The sequence below is a fragment of the Schistocerca serialis genome, chromosome 2 (assembly GCF_023864345.2).
Source record: "Schistocerca serialis cubense isolate TAMUIC-IGC-003099 chromosome 2, iqSchSeri2.2, whole genome shotgun sequence".
NCBI classification, from domain to species: domain Eukaryota; kingdom Metazoa; phylum Arthropoda; class Insecta; order Orthoptera; family Acrididae; genus Schistocerca; species Schistocerca serialis.
In genome coordinates this window covers 599209325-599233482 of record NC_064639.1, presented here as the reverse complement: position 1 = coordinate 599233482, position 24158 = coordinate 599209325, and the positions used below count along the sequence as shown (strand labels likewise).

At 39.2% G+C, this 24158-nt stretch overlaps 1 protein-coding gene across 1 annotated transcript in view; it reads left to right on the top strand.

The window, feature by feature from the left end:
• LOC126457634 (pyrethroid hydrolase Ces2a) overlaps positions 1–24158 on the top strand; it is a 172874-nt gene that overhangs the window by 46658 nt on the left and 102058 nt on the right. The window contains exon 4 of the mRNA XM_050094105.1: positions 322–507. Within this exon, the coding sequence (XP_049950062.1) occupies positions 322–507 (186 nt within the window). The remainder of the gene's footprint in view (positions 1–321; positions 508–24158) is intronic.

Genomic DNA, 24158 nt, shown 5'->3' with positions numbered 1-24158 from the left:
TTCTAGTTATTCTAAAAGTACCTATTTGTCTGACCATTTCTATTTAATCTACTTGTACTTCTGTATATTGAGTACACTCAGTTTAAATTTGCCATGAGTTCTTTGAATGAGATTTTTTAAAGTCTTGCTCTGTTTTGGTTAGGTCATTGCATCTGTGATATTCTACAAAAGTAATGCAAAATGATCTGCAAAAGCCAGACAGCTTACCTAGGTTCCATTTGATTTTCATCCTAGAATTATTATTATTATTATTATTAAAGTAATAGTTATATTATTACATTTAGTCACGCCATATTAAATTAATCAAGACCTACTTCACAGGTTTTCTGAGTGGTGCATCTAAAGAACTCCCAGGAAATGTTGGACTTTTTGATATGTCTTTGGCTCTTGATTGGGTTCGTGATTACATCAAATTCTTTGGAGGAAATCCAGATCTTATTAAAGCATGTGGGCAAGGCACTGGAGCTAGCAGTGCAATACTATTGTCACTGTCCAAGATATCACAAGGTAATTGTTCTGATCAGAGTGTTTCACTAGTTACAGTAAATTTTTTATTTAAATTCTCCTTATTTTAGATAAGGTATACATTTTCAGTGGCTACAGCTACACAGAAATCACGGTCTTGACACATCAGCTGATCTTTAGATTTCAGGTAGTGTTTGACTATAGAAATACTATCTCATATTTAGTTTAAAAAGAAAAACAATAAATTTAGAAGATGTAGTGAAAGCACAAAAATTAGTCCACAGAATAATGTGGATGCAAATATGAAATTTAATATACTGCTAAAGAGACACATACAGGAAAAGCTATGGTGTCCTTAGATCCATAGGACTGTAAAGCAGGGAACATTTGGAGTGTATGAAGAGGTAGTTGAGGCACTGATGTGGGAAAACATGTAACTAACAAAAGACAGGTTTTGGGTGTGTCGAAAAAGAAGTCTCAGTTGTATAAACTGGTTGCAAAACATATAAAACTCATATGAAGCAAACTCATGTACTACAAACACACAAAACTTTGCTCAGTAACTTGGACAACTGTCTGCTACAAAATGTATTTGAATAGGTCAGTTTTGGCTTGAATATCACTCACTGCATGTCCATACAAGATGTGCAGATGGTACTGGAAGACAGTTTAGCTTGGTTTTCTCTGATTATTGTAGACATAGTTCCTTTGTTTCCTGAAAAACTGTTGACTGGAAAAGGTACGTTAATTCAGACAGAAAATGCCATTGATTTTCTGACATTTATTTTCAAAACTCATTGTACAATTTATGGCTGTCAGTTCCTTTATGCTTTAACACTTGCAGGTGAACTGAAAGACATTTCATCAGGAGCTTTGCCTCAAAGAGTTGGTTCCCTATACAACAATAAGAAATGTTGCAAGCAATAGTATTTATCGACATCCAGTACACTTAATCTAATGACTAAATCATTTGAGGGCACCATTGTGTGTGTGTGTGTGTGTGTGTGTGTGTGTGTGTGTGTGTGTGTGTGTGTGTGTGCACGCGCATGTGCTTGTAGGTGGAGGGGGGGGGGGGGTGTTGCTGACTGAGAGTGTGGCCTACAAAAAAGTACATTTTTATTTTGTTTGTAACTCACATACTTTCCTATGTCAAAGCCTCAATGATCGGAATGTATATATTACAGCTAATTTATAGGTTTCATGATGACAGATGTATAAAAGACATCACCAGTGAAGATACACCAGCGTTAACTAAAAAAATGAGTTCAACTGATAGAAAAAAGTAAAGATTTTATAACAAATTTAAAGTTGAAAAGCAGTTTTAGATATGAGGAAAGCTGGTTCTACTCAAGCTGTACAGAAGTTAACAAATACAAGAAGGACACTATTGTTGTAGGGCTACTGCTGATTCATTTGTATATCTTTCAAGATTAAATCAAACAATGGAAACTCCAGAATGGAATACCATCAGCGTAAGGAAAATATAGATTGCTAGTTAGAATAATGATGACATGTTAAGTTGCAGACAGGCACAATTAAAAGACACTTGCACATTAAACTTTCACCCACAGCCTTAGTCAGAAAAAAAGAGAAATACACACACATTCATTCACATATATATGAGGTGCATTCAAGTTCTAAGGCCTCCGATTTTTTTCTCCGGACTGGAAAGAGATAGAAACATGCGCATTGTTTTAAAATGAGGCCACGTTCATTGTCAATACGTCCCAGAGATGGCAGTACCATACGGCAGATGGAATTTTACCACCAGCGGCGAGAATGAGAACTGTTTTAAATACTTAAAATGGCGACATTTTCCTTACTTGAACAGCGTGCAATCATTCGTTTTCTGAATTTTCGTGGTGTGAAACCAATTGAAATTCATCGACAGTTGAAGGAGACATGTGGTGATGGAGTTATGGATGTGTTGAAAGTGCGTTTGTGAGTGCGACAGTTTAATAAAAGCAGAACATCGTGTGACAACAAACCGAAACAACCTCGGGCTCGCACAAGCCGGTCTGATGACATGATCGAGAAAGTGGAGAGAATTGCCTTGGGGGATCGCCGAATAACTGTTGAACAGATCACCTCCAAAGTTGGCATTTCTGTGGGTTCTGTGCACACAATCCTGCATGATGACCTGAAATTGCGAAAAGTGTCATCCAGGTGGGTGCCACGAATGCTGACGGACGACCACATGGCTGCCCATGTGGCATGTTGCCAAGCAATGTTGACGCGCAACGACAGCATGAATGGGACTTTCTTTTCGTTGGTTGTGACAATGGATGAGACGTGGATGCCATTTTTCAATCTAGAAACAAAGCGCCAGTCAGCTCAATGGAAGCACACAGATTCACCGCCACCAAAAAAATTTCGGGTAACCGCCAGTGCTGAAAAAATGATGGTGTCCATGTTCTGGGACAGCGAGGGCGTAATCCTTACCCATTGTGTTCCAAAGTGCACTACAGTAACAGGTGCATCCTACAAAAATGTTTTGAAGAACAAATTACTTCCTGCACTGCAACAAAAACGTCCGGGAAGGCTGCGCGTGTGCTGTTTCACCAAGACAACGCACCCGCACATCGAGCTAACGTTACGCAACAGTTTCTTCGTGATAACAACTTTGAAGTGATTCCTCATGCTCCCTACTCACCTGACCTGGCTCCTAGTGACTTTTGGCTTTTTCCAACAATGAAAGACACTCTCCATATGAAAGACACTCTCCGTGGCCGCACATTCACCAGCCGTGCTGCTATTGCCTCAGAGATTTTCCAGTGGTCAAAACAGACTCCTAAAGAAGCCTTCGCCACTGCCATGGAATCATGGCGTCAGCGTTGTGAAAAATGTGTACGTCTGCAGGGCGATTACGTCAAGAAGTAACGCCAGTTTCATCGATTTCGGGTGGGTAGTTAATAAGAAAAAAAATCGGAGGCCTTAGAACTTGAATGCACCTCGTATTTAAATATAATTTACTGAACCAAAATACTTACCTATCCTGTATATTTTTCTCATTACATCCAGTTTCTATAATATCTACACAAGAAATACATCAGCACTTCACACTCACCAAATTGTATAATGTTAGATGAAGTAAGTGTGTAAAATAAAATCTAATAATCAATGTTATGTGGTATTGTAAATGTAACATCAGTTTATTCCACTTATCATCTCCCTGATTTTCTTGAAGCACCTGCAGTCTTTATAAAAATCTAGCACTCATTTCCAAGATTTGTAAGTTTTGAAACATAAACATGAGTAAAACTATTTAAATTTAATACATTGTCACAAAACATGCAAATTGCAGTTACAGAACAAAATGAAAATTAAACAACTGAAGGTGTTTTGAAACTTTTGTTTATTATACATCGTATACATCCAAAAAATTGGAGAGTCCCTCAATGCTCTTCAGCAGTGTGTTCTGCCACTGGATGGTCAGATCAGTTGTTGGCCAAAGTTTGGCAGCAGCCATTCATTCTTGTCATTCCTGCATAAAACGCTATGCATAAATTTCAGCATAGGTGCTTTCACAGGTGGCTCTGCCGCTGATGGGATAGGATAAGGCTGAGACAGAACTGGAGTAGTATGTGCTTGGTGGGTCTGGCTGCTTTCGCAGGTGACTCTGCCTCTGATGGGATAAGATAAGCTTTTTACAGGGCTGGAGTAGTATGTGCTGGGTATGTGAATTGGTTGGTCTTGTAACTGGGTTTTCCACAGACTGTGGCAAGGAGTTGGGAATGTGAGTGGCATAGCAATGGATCAGGATGGTGTGTAGGTTGAGTGGGCAGTGGACTACCTCTTTAGAAGGAGTTGGAAGAATTATGGATAGGATATCTCTCATTTCTGGGCATGATAATAGATAGTCAAAGCCATGGCATAGGACACAGTTCAGTTGCTCCAGTCATGTCATTGTCACCAGGTCCGGTGCCCTTGTATCACATTTCTCCCCATCATGCTTTCTTATCCTGCACAGTGGCTACCTCCCTCTGAGCCACCAGCTACCCCTCCCCAACCCTTTCTCCTGCTTCTTTCTCCACCCACCTATCCTACCCGGCACAACCCTTCACTCCAGTCCACCTGCTGAACTGCTATCCCAGCATTGTGTGCTCAGTCAGCAAAATGTCTCTACACAAGTGTGTGCATGTACCTGTGTGTGTGTGTGTGTGTGTGTGTGTGTGTGTATGCTCTTAAGTTGTTTAAGGATTTGTAAAAAATTTGTACAATCTGGAACGAGATTAGTTTTCTGTATTGAATGTTAGACATAATATTACAAGCCCATCAACACAAATTCATTGTGTTCCATAAATCCCAGTATGAAGGAGAGATTTCAGGAATATGTTATACATTAACAGGCAGAAGCAGCCATAGCAGACCACATGTGTAAAATATAATAACAGCTAACTGCAATGAGTACTAATCTGCTCAGTTCAGTAACTATGAAGTTACTTCAACATTACATTTTTTTTTATTTTGGCAGAAAGCAACTACTTTGAAAATAGCACTTCTCTCCCCATCACATTACTCACTACTACTTCACACCCATCATTTATAAAAGAGCAGTCATACAAAACGAGACAAACAGAAAAAGACTATATAGTGAAAAAGTTAAAACCTGTTTGATATAATTACCTGTGTTAACCGTAGTTCACATAGCTGAGTATATATTCTGATAAGCTAAACAAAAAGTGGCTAATAAGATACTCACTTACTTTATTTTTGAAATATTTGTGGATTTTCAGTTCGCTGCCTAATTACTTCTGACAACCTGATAGTGCCTTTTACATGAAAATATACTGTTCTGAACCCTAGGCATGAGTCTGAAGCATGCTTACAGTGAAGCAAATCAAAGTGAATGCAAGTGAATGAGTGTACACCCCCTCAGAGATGTGGTGAGGATTAGAAAGCATTGTGGTCTTGTAATTAATATACAGTACTCCAGTTTAGAAAAAGAAACCTTATTGGTTTATTTGCTCATGGAGGGGGAGGGGGGAGTTACATGGCAAGGATTGCCTATGAACAAGGGAAGAAAACTTCAGTGGCCCCAGACTGACTGAAGGAGACTGGAAGATTCAAAGGTGAAGGAACTAAGATGTTTAGCATCTGCTGTAGGTGGCAGCTCAGAACAGAAGAGAGAACTATTTTTTGGTTCCAAGAGACCTCAGTCTCACCATTCAGGTAATCTGGCAATGTGATATGATTGGCAAGGCAGCTTTTCTGACAACAATTCAGCCTATTCCAGTGTGAATCAGTCAACTGTTGTCACATTAGCTGAAAGGTGACTGTTGAAATAAGTGGATTATTTGTGAAATTTAAATAATAAAAATTATTTATGTTTGGGGCTGAGGGGCACCTTGTTCATCTCCTTCCCTCTCCCTGAAAGAGTTCATCAAGGGTGAGCTCTGCTCACTCAATGGGGCCAGAAATGGAGGGGTGAACAATGTTTGATTTTCATTTAAGAATGCAATATTTTAAGTTCATTTATCAATTCAAATCTTGGAATGTGAGTATAATTGTTACATCACCATGCAGTGACTACATTTGTTGAGAAAGGACTGTGATGGTGGTGGTATTACAAAGGTAGCGGAAGGTGGGTTCAGAGACAGCTTTGAGTGCAAGCAACTGAAAGACTTGTTCAACAAGGATTAGGATAGAATGTAAAAATAATCAGTACATGTTTTACAGGTCAGTTTTTTTAATTTAACATTTTTATTCATAAAGGAAGTGAATTTTTGATTTCTAGTGTTATTAGAGGAGGCAAGGCATCTGATCTAGTTTCTAACAGAATAGGAGCTGTGTGACATTAGGAGGCCTCCTCATCAGACTGTGGTTGGTCTGAAACTTCGTGGCGGATGAAAACTGTGTGCCAGACTGAGATGCAAACTCAGAACCCGTGCCTTCATGGGCAAGTGCTTTGCTGACTGAGCTATCCAAGCACAACTCATGATCTGTCCTCACAGCTGTACTTCCACCAGCACTTCATCTCCTACCCCCCAGACTTCACAGTTTCTCTCCTGTGAAACTTGCAGAACTAGTTGTCTTGGAAGAAAGGGCTGCTAGTTCTACAAGGCAAAGGTTCCAAGTTTGAGTCTTGACCTGGCATACAGTTTTAGTCTACCAAGAACTTTCATATCAGCACGCACTCTGCTGCAAAATGAAAATTTCATTCTGTGGTCAGTCTGTTTTAGACTGACATGAGCACACACTGCCCATCATCCTTATCATGGAGTAGAATTGTTTTAACTGTAATCAGGGAAGATAGAAGCAGTGTACATCAAATTTATTTCAAGTTCATTATCATCCTATAAGTAACATTGTAACTATGTAATTGACCCAGTAAAAGTTAAACAAATTGAAAATATATTAATGTGTAGACAAGTCAACTACTTGATTAAATTTAAGCTTAAACCAGAATGATGCATGAAATTAAATAGGTTTGACTAATAAAACAATAAAATGACAACTGCAAAACATGACCCTTCTCATTGTATTGATGCATCTTATAAACAACTAATAAATCATTTACAACTAACACCTGAAGAGTGATTTCTTCAATCCAAATTAATTTATTATTTATTATTTTGAGCTTTTCCTCATTACAGAGGCTTATCTCCAACATAATAATTTACTTGGAAATTACAATACAAACAATAAACGTTCTTAAACTATAATCTCAAAATATTTCTCCAGGTGTTTTGATCTTGTGTGTCTTCTTCCTTTGCGCCCATTCTCCTCATTATGTGCTGTACATTTTGGAGCCAGGTTGTCATAGGTCGTCCTCTTCTTCTTCTCCCCTCCGGTTCCCACTCCAGTATCAATTTTGGTATTCTGGTTTTCTCCATTCGTCGTACATGCCCATACCACTGTAATTTCTTCCTATCCATTACGTCATATATTCTTTCTTTTATTTCCATTCTCCTTATTACTTCGGTGTTCCTTATCTTTTCTTTCCTGGAGATTCTTGCCGATCTTCTCTAAAAGTCCATCTCTAGAGCTTGTAATTTTTTAATGTGCTTCATGTTAATTGTCCAGGTCTCCGTTCCATACAGAACCACACTCTCTAATATGGATTTGTATATTAGTTTTTTAGTTCTGCTCATTACATTCCTGCTCCATAGGACTGAGTTAAGCATCCCAATGACCCTCCGTCCGCTACTAATTCTTTTATTGGTTTCTGACTCTGATTTTCCCTCGATTTCTAAAATGGATCCTAAATAACAGAAAGTGTTTATCTTTTTGATTTTCTTTCCTTCAATGTATAGCTCATCTGAATCATTAGTCAAGTATTCTGTTTTTTGGTAATTAATCTTCAAACCCCAAGTTTTGTATGCTACTGCTAGTTGATTGCACATATAGTTAGCATCCTCCCCATCTTGTGCTACGACTACTTGGTCATCAGCAAATAATAAATAATGTAGGTAAACTCCATTTCTTATTTCTAATCCCATACTATTACATTTACGAGACCATGTTCTAAGGCTAATATCTATATAGATTTTAAATAATGATGGTGACATGGGACAGCCTTGTAAAAGGCCTTTGCTTGTTCTAAATTTCTGTGAAAGTTTATTACCAACTTTCACTTGGCAAATGTTATCTTTATACATCTGTTGTATTATTTTAATCAAGGGAGGTTTTATGTTTGCCATATGTAGTGCTCTCCAAAGTAATTTTCTTGGAACAGTATCATATGCTTTTTCTAGATCTATGAAAATTAATCCTATATTTTTTTATTTTTCCCTATGTTTCTCCAAAATCTGTCGTAATGTGAAAATATGGTCTACACATGATCTCCCAGCTGTGAATCCACATTGTTCTTCTTGGATTCTAAAATTTTTTTCCAGTTTGTTTTTAATTACTTTCACAAAAAATCTCATTAATGTGTTTGTAACACTAATTCCTCGATAGTTTGAACAAATTTTGCGATCCCCTTTCTTAAATATTGTATTAATGTAACCTAGCTTAATCTCGTTGGGTATTGAATCTCCATGTATCATTTTGTTGAAGAGCTGTGTTATCAGTTTCACAATTTTGTCACCACCATATTTCAGACACTCCAGATTGATATTGCCTGGTCCCAGTGATTTACCATTCTTTCCTGTTCAAATGTCTGAAGTACTTCACTTCCTAAAATCTGGATCTCATCATCTTCATGTCCTTTATCTTCCCCTGTTCCTTCTTCTAGATATTCTTCTCTGTCCTCATTTAATAATTTTTGGAAATACTCTTCCCATTCCTTTTGTGTTATCAGTTGGAGATTAGTTTTGCTTTTTGTATCCTGTCGAAGCCCTTTCAATACTGACCATGCTTCTTTTGCTCTCCCAAATCCTAATTTGCTATTCACCTTGGCACATGTTCTTTCCCATGCTTCATTTTTTGCCATCCTTATTTTTTTCATCACTTCATTCTTCTTTTCCTTGTATATTGATCTTGTTTCTTCTGATTTATCATTCAACCACTGAAGGAACGCATTTCGTTTTTCTCTAACGAGGACCTCTAGTTCCTCTGACCACCACTCTGCTGCATGGTTGTGGTTGCTATCTTTTTTACCCAACATCTCCGTTGCTATGATTTTCGCATTAGCTTTTATATAGTCATATATTTCCTCTGTACTTCCTTCAAATGATTCAACCAGTTTCCTTTCCATCCTGGCCGCAAAGAGTGTTCTGATACTTTCGTCTTGTAGGCTGTCAATATTAAAAGGCAAATTTTCATCTTTCTCAGTCTGGTTTGTTTTATTTATGTTACTTGTATCACTCCTTGCATTCTTCCATGGCCAGAAAGACTTCATTTTAACTAGATAGTGGTCTGATCCACACTGGGCTCCTCTATAAGATCTGATGTCTACTGCTTTGAAACTACTTGTTTGCCTAGTGATAATATAATCTATTATAGAACGAAGTTCTTTGGTGTTCTGTTGCCAAGTATATTTATGAATGTCCTTATGTTTGAAAAATGTGTTGGTAATTTTTAGATCAAATTGTTCACAAATTACAATCAATCGTTCCCCATTGTCATTATATTCGTCCTCTCCATGTTTTCCTACTATTCTACAAGATTCTCTAATTCCTACCCTTCAATTCAGATCTCCCATGATAATCAGTTCCTTTCTTCTTGGGATTTTTTCAATAGTCTCCCTGAGGGTGTCCCAAAATGTATCTTTCTCCTTATCTTTTGTGCCGTTCGTGGGTGCATATACGCCAATAATCACAACTTCCCTAGCAAATAATGTAATTTCAACAATTATAATACGTTGATTGATGAATGTCCAATTTGTGATTCTTTCTTTCCATGATTTCTTTATCATAATGGAGACTCCTTCTTTGGCTCTTACTGCTTTTGATACCCCACTCCAGATATGTACATAATTATCCAGTTCTTCTTCTCCTTGGCCTTTCTTCTTTGTTTCAGAGAGTACCACAACATCCATGTTGAACATGTCAAGTTCTGCAGGTAGTAAATTTATTTTAGTGGAAATACCTTGCACATTCCAGCATCCAAACATAATTTTCCGTTTCTCATCGCCAGTTCGCCGTCCAAAGTTCCAATTTTTCCGAGGCATATTATTAGGTTTTTTAGCATTTTTATGTGAGTGAGGAGCTGGCCCACTGCACAACCCCCAACCCGGAGGACCAGGTAATTTTTACTCAAGGTTTTCTTCCTTTAGCCTTTGATAAGCTAATATCATACTACAAGGCAGCAGTTGCTAGTTTTGGTCCACCCCGGCTATTTTATTTCCCCGGTACCCACCATATCTGGTGAGCATTCCCCTATCCGCCACCTGGGGAGGCGCCTGATGGGAGACCAGCAAACTCCACACGGGAATCCAAATTAATGTAATTACAAATGTAAGGAAATAAGTCCAGTTAAACTGAATACACAGATTTTAAAAATAGCCCATGACCGTAAAACAATATGAACAAATAATCATGATAATAAAAGATTACTGTTTGAAAGTAAGTAATTCATAAGATAAATACAAAATAACAGTTTTAATTAAAGAAAAGTGTCCTAAGTGAAATTACAAAATTACAGTTCATGGCAGTAGAAAAAAATCGTCATTAATTTTTGCACTTGAACTTGGCCAAAGCACATGGTCAGGTGGAGTGGCTGCATGTGTTACACTACAGAAATAAGTCTGCTATTATGCAGCATTTCTCACTATGTGTAGGGAGTGGAATACCAATTGGTACACAAGGTGAAACCCCAGATTGTGTGTAACTAGCTATTTCTAATGTTGTGTAACAAAGGTTCCATTAATTCAACTATCAGTCTGGGATAAGTTGAATTTGTTATGTATTAGACAAAATGTCTTCAGTGTTTTTCAAGAAGAAATGGAATCCCCAAAAGATGCTGAATTGTGTCACAGTGTCTACCTGGAGACAGAGCATGTGGAGTGGTACTGGGTTGTGCGAATCCAGTGGCAGTTGAACAATAGGTGGTTGAGTTCAGTGGAGAGTGGAATCTTATTTCTGCAGATTCCTTCAAAACATCGCAGCAACCTTCTCTATGATGATGGCTTGTAATCAGCACTTTTGTAACATAAGCTTTCAAATTCTATGAACTTTGAACATAACTTCACCATAGCAGACTGGTAAAACCTGTGTAACGACAGAGTCTCAACACAATGAAATAATCAAACGTACGACAAAACCATTCAGTAACAGAAGCAGATAATAAAATATAGAGGAATAAGTAAAAGAATGAAGAAACATTGAAAAGAGCATATTGGTTAATTTTATTTTATTTTATTTATTTATTTATTCGTCCGTAAACAAATTTCTTTGTATGGATGTCATCATTATACATACATATGTACATTATTTTGTCATATAAGGTAATGAAATACAAGCTATATATAATAAATTCATAATATATATATGTATATTGCACACACAATTTATCATTGAATTACATAATGCAGAAGAACCTGCTTCAATCAAAAGAAATATATCACAAGACTCCTTTAATACTTGGATGGGTAAATTACAATCTAGAATGTCCACTTTATAATTGATTAACCTGATTATTTATTTATGCCAATTTTACGCTGCATGAATTCTCTAATCGAATAAAAACTATTTTTTAATAAATATTCTTTACGGAATGCTTTAAATTTACAGAGTTCCTTTATGCTTTTGATTTCTTTTGGTAACTTATTGTATATCTTGACACCTGGGTAAAACATAGTGATTTGGGTTTTAGTTTTATTCGTTCTGTCTAGGTACAAGCAATTACTGTTTCTGGTTTGGTGATAATGTATGCAGCTGTTTGCTAAGTATTGCTCAATATTTTTGTGAATAAAAACTGTAGTTTGCAAGATATATTCACTTGGCATTGTCAGAATAAATATCTCACTGCAGTGTGCTCTTTTATGACTCTTGCTCATTATTCTGATAGCTCGTTTTTGCAATTTGAACACATATTTCACATTTTGGGCATTTGCACCCCAGAATGTTATGCCATAACTTATTATAGAATGTATGTGTGCAAAGTATGTCATTCTCTGGCATGAACTATTGCACACAGTGACTAATATTCGTAAGGCATGGCATACTGTGCTAATTTTTTTCCCCAAGCATCCTAATATGTTCTTCCCATTTTAATTGTTGATCAACATACATACCCAAAAATTTTGTGCTGGCTACACACTCTATAGTTTCATTTTGAACTTTAAGTTTTGTTATATTCAGTTTTTTTCTTTATATAGAAGTTTATGTTATTAGTCTTCTTCACATTAAGTCTTACTTTGTTGTTATTTGACCAGTTATGAACTTCAATAAGTGCCTTTTCAGCTTTTACATTTAACATTTCTGGTGTCCTGTCTGTAATTATTATATTGCTGTCATCAGCAAACAACACTGTTTCTCTTGCATTACCCACTGTGGGAAGTCATTAATATAAATAAGAAATAGTATTGGGCCTAACACACTCCCTTGAGGTACTCCAATGTCCAAATATTCTTCATCTGAAAGATGTTTCACTAAATAATTTGAGCTACTTGAAATTTGAGATATCTCCACCCTCTGCACTCTGTCTGCAAGGTAAGATCTAAACCATTACAACCCCCCTGATTCCTAGTGCTTCAAGTTTACTTAGTAGTATTTCATGGTCAACTGTATCAAATGCTTTGCTGAGATCTAGGAAAATGCCTGTTACTTGTTCTCCTTTATCTAGGGCTTCTAGAACTACCCTTGTAAATTTTTCTATAGCTGCTTCTGTTCCCTTTCCAGTCCTGAAACCAAAGTGTTCTTTGCATAGAGTTGGTATTTATTTAAGTAGTCCATAAGTCTGTTTTTCATAATGGTTTCCATTATTTTTGAAAAAGAAAATTTTGGGATACAAAACATAAAAATGTAAAAGTAGTGACACATTGGTAGTGCAGGGGCCTGCTAGTCATGTGGAACTGAAGTACAACCACATTAGAACACTCAGTGGCATGCAGCGGACAAAAGGTGTCAGCTGTGTGTTTGGCATTGTTTTTTGAACATAATCATAAGGACTGTAATTTTCACAATTCTGTCATGATCACATAGATTTCTTTACATTTTATGACCAGTTTCGGCTTATTGCCATCTTCAGATCATTAAAATATTCTGATACAAATCATCATCAAGTTAAACATGTTTAACTCGCGATGATTTGTATCGGAATATTTTAATGATCTGAAGATGGCAATAAGCCGAAACCGCTCATAAAGTGTAAAGAAATCTATGTGATCAAGACAGACCTCTGAAAAATAGAAGTGCTCAAAATAAAATTATCGCAGACTCATATACAGACTTTGTGTCTTAAATTGGTTGATCATAAGGGACAGGCAACAAACCAGTGGGGATGAAGCTCTGTACAGGCAGTAGTGATATCAAACTAACATGTTTAAAAACCTATAAGACACAGAGGCAACCTTCTAAGAATGGCACAAATTCAACACTTAAGCAAAATATCTAGCTATCAGGGCTTGACTTGAGGTGAAAACATGACAGAATAATCAGCATAGCTAAACAGTAGACTGACATAGATAATACCAACTTTATCTCCAACCTAAGACTTATGATAAATTTGATGATGGTTATGTATTTAAAGGGACTAAAATGCTGGGTTCAGTCCCTCTATTTCATGAAAGAAACATGTAAAAAGATAGAAAGCAAAAAAAATGGGGTTTTGGCTGCTCCAACTATACAAGCAAGTCAAAGACTAAAAAAGGGCATTACAGTGGTTGTAACACGACAGTTAAAAGAAAGTGGAGATAACCCAGGAAACGGCTCACACTAGAGGATCTAAAGGCACAACAAGGTGAGGGGGAAGAAAGTAACTTGCTGTTACATGGGGGTTACCTGCCACAGGGAGAGGCTCTCCCCAACCCACCCTCCCACATACACACACTGCAAGGAGAGTGGAGGAGTATTATAGTTTAGTGTGAAATCTGCTCTCACTCAGGAAATGCAACACTTTGGTAGTGGCTGTCTCATCATCCCAAAGCTTCTGAGGTAGTGAGGTAGGTAAGCTGAGAGTGTGCCGCAGATTGGCCAGCTGGGCACACTCAGCAAGAACATGCCTCTACAGCTGCACTGAGGAGGATCCTCCCGATGCAGAAGTAATTCATGTGTGAATTTTGTGTGGCCATTACACAATTGGCACAACACAATGTCATCTTTCTGAGAGGCCTGGAAAGATGTATGACACACCTTAGTTGACCCTTTGCTCACTCCCAGCTTGTTTTGGGTCATAGTAGCCTGCCATTCCAGTTCCATGAACCCCAAGATATTGCATCAAAGTTGCAATTGTAAGTCAGTGCTTGGTATTCTGATGTCAAGTTGACCTACTATACTTGCATCTTTAGCTAGATGGTCATCGAGTTCATTGCCTGGAATGTCGATTTGGCTCTGTGTCCAGATGAAGATCACCGTAATTCCAGAGCTGGTCCTGGATGTTGCCAACAAAAGATTTTTGGAATAGCATAGGGATATGCCTTTTAAGCAACTCACAGAGTTGCTACAGATCAGAATGTCTGTCATGGACAGTGATATGATGTAAACCAAAGCCTGAGAAATGACAACCAACTCTGGAGTGTATACACTGCAGGCACCCGCCAGAGAGTGCTCCTCATGTCTGCTTGTGCATGCAAAAGTGTAACCAATCCTGTCATTAACTTTCATTCTGTCCATGTAGATGCATACTGAATACAATGTTCATGGAGGATTGAATTAAACAGGTGTTGGAGAAGAGTAGGATCAGCATCCTTCTTGGGGCCACTAAAGAGGTCCATGTGTATTGCAGGACAGGGTACAGACCATGTGGTTTGTTGAAAGGGAGCTCTAGGAATAGAGACTAAAGGAGACTGTTGGAGGTCCTTCAGTAGAGTATCAAATCAGATCCCAGCTGGTCTACCCAGTTTTGGATGATGCACAAACAGCCTGAATTGTTGGTTGAGGAGCAGAGTTGACATAGGTGAGTAGGCATCTGACAGATTGTGGCTGCATAATTTACCAGAAGCTGCTGTGAGCTAACCTACAGCTGTGAGACAATGACTTCTGCCAGGAGTCTGTCAACAGGGTTTGTATGAAAGGCCCCCATTGCCAATCGCTTGCCATTGTAATGAACAGGGTCCAGCAAACTCAGTACAGATAGTGCTGCTGCCCATAGGCAACACATCAGTAGTCCAGACGGGATAAAATTGGTGCTTTGTAAAAGCTCAGAACTATGCAGTCCACACCCCATGATGAGTTACAAAGAAAACTCTTTCTGCAAATTGCCTTGAGCCAGCGGATATGCAGCAGCCAAGTTAGCTTGTTGTCAATTAAAATACCTGAGAACTGTAAAGCTTCAACAACTTCAAGTAACTGGTCACAAAGATAAACTTCTGGGTGTGGGTGCACAGCCGATGGTTGGAAAAAATGCACAACTCGTGACTTTGCAGGAGAAAAGTGATGGCTGTGATTCAGGGTCCAGTCATGGACTCTCCAGATAGCCCCCTGAAGTTGGTGCTCAGTGATGCACAGTGATGCAGAGGCATAATACAGGTAAAGACATTCACATAATGTGATGGAGAGACTGTGGGGCCATGGCGTTTATGATATCAGTGATGAAGATAGTGAACAATGTTATGCATAGAACTGATCTGTGAGGGACTCCAGTTTGCAGTACATCTTGGTTGCTGAGAGTTGAACCTATCTGGACCCAAAAAAGTTGGAGAGATAGGAAATTCTGGGTAAAAATGGGTCAATTGACCTGGAAACCCCACTCAAGCAGTATAGATAGGATTTGATATCGCCAAGTGATATCATATGCCTTCTGTAGGTCAAAGAGCACAGCAATCAGATGTTGGCAATGCTTGAAAGCATTGTGCATTGCTGATTCCAGGTGAACCAGATGGTCTGTGGTGAACTGGAAAGTCTGAAAGTCACTTTGAAATTGTGATATATGCCTTCTGGCTTCAAGGCACCAACAAAGACAGTGGTTGAGCATTCATTCAAACAGCTTACACAGACCATTCATCAGAGAGATTGGCCAGTAGTTAGTTAAAATATGTGGGTTGTTTTTCAATTTCAGGACAGGAATAATAATACCTCCTTGCTACTCAGAGGGAAATTCTCCTTCTTGTGAAATGTGATTAAAAGGCATAAGGATATGTTTCACACTGTTGGCATGAAGATTTTTGAACATTTGGTTGTGGATATTGTTGGGTCCAGGGACCATATCTTGACACCCTGTTGAAGTGCTGCAAAGCTCCCATTCACTAAAAGGGACATTGTATGATAGCTATGCACATGGAAGTGTAGCGGGCAGCTCTCAGTTAGATGTTTATGGGCCAGGAAATGAGGATTGTAATTACTGCAAGTGGACACTGCAGCAAAGTGTACTGCAAAACATTCAGGAAGTACCATGGGTTGAATGCAGATGTTACCATTGACCAGAATGCTAGGAACTGCTGTAGGTGTGAATGGGTGCAATGCTGCAGAGTGTAGTCCATACCTGATGTGGTGGTGTGCGCTATTGCATAGATGATAGATATTGCTCCCAAAACTCCTGCTTCCTTTTCTTGATTAAAAAACATGCTTTTGGTTGGAATCTCTTGAATGCTTTTAAATTATCCATAGAGGTATGGTGCTTGTGCCATTGAAGCACCCTGCAGCTTTCCCTGATAGATGTGGCTGTATCTCCAGACACCATGGCACTGGCTGCCATCGAGATTAGCTGAAGGAGTAGGGTATTGTCGCTGCTGCAGCATGAATATTAGTACCAATAGTATCCTGTACCACTTTGTCGATATTCATCTCATGACTAGCTGTAAAAGCAGCTGTAGAGGAGAAAGCCTGCCAGTCAGCTTTCCAAAGCGACCAATGTGGAGCATATTCCAGATGTCTGTGAGTGGAAAGGCAGAGAATGATAGGAAAATGGTCACTGTCACAAGGATTGCCATGGATGTTCCTGTGAATCAGGGATAAGATATTCAGGCTGCAGACTGTGAGATCAGTAGTTGATGAGTACATTCGATCGTCCACACTGAAATGGGTTGCAACTCCAGTGTTGAGCAGGCAGATGTCCAATTCTGAAAGGAGGTCTTCTAGTACTCGGCCTATGCAAGACTTAGTGTTGTTGCCTCACAGAGAATTATGGGCATTAAAGTCCCCTAATAAGAGGTAGCTGTTCCATTAATTCTAACAGCTCATGATGATGGAAGGTCCATCTGGGGGTGAATAAGCATTACACATTGTCATCTGAACTGACAGGTAGACACTAACAGCCATGGCCTCTAGTGCGGTGGTAAGAGGCACCTGCTCACGGGAAGTATCAGAGTGTATGAGGGTGCAGACCCCATTGGATGCTCTCTTGACATTAATGTGATTGGTACAATAGAGTTCATAGTTTTTCAGAGCAGGGAGGCATGTTGCTGTATACAATGTTTCCTGAAGTGCTAGGCCAATTGTGTTGTAAGCAACCATTGAATGATGGAGTTTAGTCAGATGGCAATAGCAGCCATTACAGTTCCATTTAAGGAGTGTTGGTGTCAGTTCTGAGAAAGTGGCGAATGGAAAGGATGGGTGTGATTATTTCACTACCAGGGAGCAGAACACCACAGCCTCAGAAAGTAGTTTATCTTTCTACTTATCCTTATTATTCTTGTGATCGTTTGATTTCTGTGAAAATTTCCCCATTTTATCTTCTGGGAGTGAAGAGGACCATATTTTTCTTCAGCCAGCAGCCTGTGACCTTGCCTTGCCTTGATGGAGGGACCTTAACAGGTGTCTACATCCCTGATGACACCAGAAGATGACTAGGCATCTCTGGCCTCACCAATGGTGTGGGAACCACTGGTGCTATATATGTAGCTGGTAAGGGAGCTGACATCCCTCCCTCAACTGTAGGGCAGGCCCTGAAATATGAGCAGGGCCATGGGGTGTTGTGTGAGACCTTTTCATCATATGAGGTATGGACTGTGACACAACAGTCTCAAAGTTTGGGACTATAGCAGTTGGATGAAGTCTTTCAGACTTTTTCTTTGTATCTTGATAAGACAGGCAGTCAAGAATTTTGTATTCTTGAATCATCTTCTTCCTCTTAAACACTGAGCATTAAGGTGAATGAGGAGGTTCGGTCATGTTGAGAGAGTTTGTTACAAGGGCTGCCCTCATGGGATGCCCAGCCACATGCTCTACAGACAGCCTCATCAGAACAGTGGGAGGACATGTGTCTGAACCTTAGGCACCTAAAACATCTCATCAGAGGAGGAAAATAAAGCCTGACATCACAGCTATAAACCATGACTTTGGACTTCTCAGATGAAATGTTGCCCTCAGAGGCTAGGATAAAAGCTTCAGTGCCCACTCTATTATCCATGGGTCCTCTCTGTATGCAGTGAACAAAATGGACTCCACATGCCATGCCAGATTAGTATACAGCTCTTCATGAGTTTGTAGCATTATGTCCCGATGGAAGATAGCAGTTTGAATTCTATCGAGCTTCTTATGAGGAGAAATGGTGACTGGTACATCTCCTATCTTGATACAGGCCTGAAGTGCCCTTGATTGGTTGATGTGTGATGTTTTGATCAGCAAAGATCCATTTCTCATCTTCTCTAATGCAGCAACCTCCACTAACCGATCTTCAGTATTTTCAATGAAAAACAGTGGCTTCGTTGTAACAAAAAATTTGCCATCAGTTCAGGAACAAACCAAGAACTCAGTAAACTGCTCACTTCCACTTCTCCTTACCTGTCTCATGTCTTGAGGCATGGGCAACACTGTCAAAATGGTGTAAATTTCCCCTGGTTTGGATGACTTGTGTTCAGAAATTAACTATTCCTTGAAAATGCAAAGGAAATCACTGTCTAATACAGCATCAAAATTGTCGCCATCCTTCTAAACCACTTCACATATGAACTGGTGCCTCCTTCCCTCTATTTCCAGTTCCACATATTGTGAACCTGTTGGACAAATTACTTTTGTTCCCAGTCCATTCAGTATGCAAGGTGGCAGTTTTGACTCTCAACCGTGAAAAGATTTGATTAACTAAACATTTACTTGTGCACTTGTGCTTGCATCAATGAAAAGATAGATTTCTACCATTGATTTTACCTTCCAAAGTTATGTTTGCCACCTTGGCGAGTTCTACCTCTCTTACTGGTTTTGCTTCATGGACAGGCAGTGAAGGACAGTGGCAGGACTGCTCCCGAAGTGTTTCCCATACTTGCATTCCTTTTTGCACTTCTACAACCTACACTATGTGATCAAAAATATCAGGACACCCCCAAAAACATATGTTTTCCATATTAGGTGCATTGTTCTGCCTACCTTTTAAAGGAATGTAGTTCAGAGGGAGATTTTATATGTCTTGGTAACCTGCCGTACAGTTTTTTCCTGCATGATACACACCATTTTAGCATAATGTGTTGCAATGACTAACGTGTGTTATTGTTTATGCACTGTATTCACGAACAGTGCATAAGTACAATATGTGATCAAAAGTATCCAGACACCTCCAAAAACGTACATCTTTCATATTAGGTGCATTGTGCTGCCATCTACTGCCAAGTACTCCATATTAGCAACCTCAGTAGTCATTAGACATCATGAGAGAGCAAAATGGGGTGCTCCGCGGACCTGACGGGCTTCGAACGTGGTCATGTGATCGAGTGTCACTTGTGTCATACGTCTGTACATGAGATTTCCACACTCCTAAACATCCCTAAGTCCACTGTTTCCGATGCAACAGTGAAGTGGAAACAGGAAATATAGACCTTGTTTGCTGACTGACAGAGACCACTGACAGTTGAAGAGGTTCATAATGTGTAATAGGCAGAATCTATCCAGACCATCACACAGGAATTCCAAACTGCATCAGGATCCACTGCAAGTACTATGACAGTTAGATGGGAGGTGAGAAAACTTGGATTTCATGGTTGAGATGCTGCTCATAAGCCACACATCATGCTGGTAAATGCCAAACAATGCCTCACTTGGTGTAAGGAGTGTAAACATTGGATGACTGAACAGTGGAAAAATGTGTGGAGTGACAAATCGTGGTGCAAATGTGGTAATCTGATGGCTGGGTGTGGGTATGGCGAATACCCGGTGAATGTCATCTGCCAGCATGTGTAGTGCCAACAGTAAAATTCGGAAGCAGTGGTGTTATGGTGTGCTCATGTTTTTCATGGAGTGGGCTTTTTTTCCATGTTGTTTTGCATGGCACTATCACAGCACAGGCCTACACTGATGTTTTAAGCACTTTCTTGCTTTCCACTCTTGAAGAGCAAGTCAGGCATGGCAATTGCATCTTTCAACAGGATTGAGCACCTGCTCAGAATGCACGGCCTGTGGCGGAGTGGTTAACGACAGTAATATCCCTGTCATGGACTGGCCTACATGAAGTCCTGACCTGATTCCTGTAGAACACCTTTGGGATGTTTTGGAAGGCTGACTTCATGCCAGGACTCACCGACCAACATCAATACCTTTCCTCAGTGCAGCACTCTGTGAAGAATGAGCTGCTGTTCCCCAAGAAACCTTCCAGCACCTGTGCACATATGCCTGTGAGAGTGGAAGCTGTCATCAAGGCTAAGGGTGGGCCATCACTATATTGAATTACAGCATTACCAATGGAGGGCACCACAAACTTGTAAGTAATTTTTGGCCAGGTGTCTGAATACTTTTTACCACATAGTGTATTTGGTTAGCCGAGTGATGCTGTAAAGATCAACAGTTTGCTTCATGCATCCGATCTTTCTACAGCAGGTGCATGCTGGTCCCAAACACTCGTGAGCCTTATGATCTGGGCATTTGCAATGAGTGCAGTGCACTTCAGCAGTGAATGTGTGTCTAGCAAGTTTACTGTAGTGAAAAATAGGATCAATGAAACTCCTGAATAGCAAAGTGAGTCATATGGCCTCCCTTAGTATGATCAGTGAAGTACACTTTACCTCAGCACCTAGCTGTGGTTCAATCCCATGAAAAATACATGTACACAGTGAGTTTCTGCTTCACTGAGTACTTTCTTCTAGTATGTTTGTATGACATGACCAGTTGTTATTTTGGCATAGATTGCTCCTTATAAAAGCTAATGCTGTGATTACCTCCATGTCTCCACTAGCCCTTTTGAAAGGATGTCAGATGCCTCAGTATTTCTGAGTATTTCCATGGAATTTACATAAGCTTGTGCCTCTCCTTGCAACTTAAGGTTGGTGACTCCTACCAACATTTCATTACTCCACATGGACAGTTTTCCTACATCTTTTACATTTTGTATGAAAGTGTGGACTTTTCACATTGTTTACATCTGAAGGTGTGAACCAGCAAATCCATTGCAACATCAATTACAGGCCAGGATGGAACCAGCCATGGGAACCTCAGAAATGGGGAAGTGAGGCTAATACTGTGGACAGTATCCCACTTTGCAGCATCATATTTACCTAATGCTTCTTTAAGGTGCTTTTGCGGTTCTTCATTCTCCATCCAGAGTTGCTCAAGGCTCATTTGCATTTCAGGATCTATCTCCAGCTGTATCTGTCACCTGGTCATAGGCACTGGTTTAAGGTAAACATATCAAATCAAATGAAAAGCCTTCAGCGGCAGATCCTGACTTAACATTTGTTGATCAGCAAATGGAGTTGCAGCATCAGGCAGTGACATAACAGCAGTGCCCAGCATTAGGGTAGTGCTGGGTATTGTATCCATGATGTAGCCTTGTAAGAAAATGGCAGAGACAATTGGCGAGATCAGTTGGCCTTGCACGGTGGCAGTGGCAATGGCAGCAGCAGCAGCTCCAGGTAGAGTGGGGCAAGCAGCCCAGACTGAATGTGCTAAGCACTCATCCATTGCATCACAACTCACAGCCAGAAGGCCCCACTCATGGCTTAGTAATTTGAATGCGGCACCTCAAAGCCGAAAACAGTGTGTCTCATGCATCCTGATTCTGATGGCAGTTTGTACACCCCCTCAGAGGTGTTATCTGGATTGGAAGGAAGTGTAGGCTTTTCATTAATATACCATACTCAGGCTTAGAAAAAGAAACTGAACTGTTTATTTGTTCAGGGGGTTACACAATGAGGAATGCCAGGGGGACAAGAGAAGATAATTTCAGCAACCCCAAACACATCTCACAGGAGAATGAAAGATTCAAAGGGGAAGGAACTAAGAAATTTAGTGTCTGCTCTAGGCAAGGGTTGGGGCAGAAGAGAGAGATATTTTTTGGTTGCAGCTCAGAGAGGCCTCAGTCTCATGAGTCAGGTGATCTGGTGATATTATTTGATTGGCAAAGCAGCTTTGCTGACTACATTTCAGCTTATTTCAACATGAACCAGAAAATTTTTGTTGCATCAGCTGAAAGATGAACAAAACTGGTGAACTCTTTGTAAAATTTAAATAATAACAATAACTTGCATTTGGGCCCTGGAGGCACTTTGTACATGGGAAGTTGCAGAGAGTTTGTCAATGTTCACTATATTTCACTTGTACCTGTGAACAAGTGTTCACATTGGAAGGAAACAGAAAAGAACATGAGTGTATGAGCATAATATGTCAACTTTATGAATGCTACATTATTGCTTTTGGGACTGTAATTGGCATATAGTTTTCACTGGCTGTAAGCAGAATACAAAATTGTTATGTCAAGAACAGGTTATTTTACATGACAAACATGCTGTTTTTGCTGAAGCAAGCAAAATGGCATTGGAAAAGAAAAATTAAAGTATCTAAATTTTTATACAAGCATAAAACTTGAGTATTTAGTGCATTTGTCACTGAATGACATTAACAGTATTCCAAAACCTTATAGGTACCATATGTCAGCTGACACCTTTTGATGGTTTCTTATTGCTACTAAGGGGGAATTTAAAAGCAGGACACTAATTACTGACAAGCAACATAATGTGAAGGAAAGCTAGCATTTATACCATCACTTAGCAACTGGAGATGGTTATGTAACTACAGATAAGCCTTGATATCTCCAGTGACTTATGCAAAACTTGCAAGAATTTCACTGTGGTATGTTTAAGGAAGGTAATATAATTCTTCAAGTAAGTGGGCTATGCCCCTAGTTGCTGTAAAGAAGCCATCCAGTCAGATTTGGCCCTGTGGCAACTTCAGGTCACTATAAGACACTTCCCCCTCCCCCCTCTCCCTCGTCTGTAGGAGTTGGTCATGAAATTGGCTGGAGGGGAGATCACTTCTTTTTGAAAATTGACTTGGATGGAACTTACCTTCAGATACTGTTGAAAGAGACATCAAAACAGTTGTTTGTGGTTAATAAGCCTTTTGGCCATTATCAGTACCAATGGCTGATACTTGGTGAGGATGGGTCCACACTACCTGTAATAATTTAATATTCTTTATTATGACAGCTGTAACCTGAAAATAACAAGGGTGAAATTATCTACACGTATAATGGTTGCATGTAGTAATTATAAATGCATAGAATACTTTTTATCACTAATTTGATAGTTTTTTTACTATAAAGTACAATTTGACATTTATTTGACACTTCATTTACCCCGATGCTATATGTTTCCAAATTGAGTTAGCTAAGCAACAAAATATTCACTGATTGGATTTTGCTGTAAATTATATTTTGGACTGGGTATCTGTTGTTCCATTGTGTCAATAAAGTTTTCCGGATAATTTTTATGTTTAACGTCTGTGTGTTCATTTAGCATTTCATCTGGATAGTCTTTAGTATGTGTGTGTCTACATATATACCCAGTTCTTCAAGTACGTTCATAGTGAGCCCTTTCAGTATTCTGTGTAGTATTTGTAATGCAGTTTCAATTTTCTCATCTGTGTAATTGTGGTTTTTTAGAAATAAAAAGAAGCTAGATTGATTACTAAAAATCATATTCCATACGTTTATAGTTACTACATGTCATGTCATCTCTATGAATTAGACAATGCAATATGGATGTAAAATCAAACTAGACATAAGTGCCAGTGAACTATTCCAATGTATAGTTATTCACATGGACAATCAGCATATGTGTAGATAACATCACCAGTGTATTTGCTGGTTACTTGAGAATGGAAATAAAGATGAAATACCTATTGTAATAAAGAATATTAAAATTATTGCAGTTAGTCTGGACCTGTCTTTTCAAAAATGTCATATTATGATGTCTACTATGCTGCGGGCCCAGTCGAACAAAAAATAACACTAATATTTAGGGCACTAGTGCACATACCATATTTCAACTTTTTTAGGGTGGATTATAATGG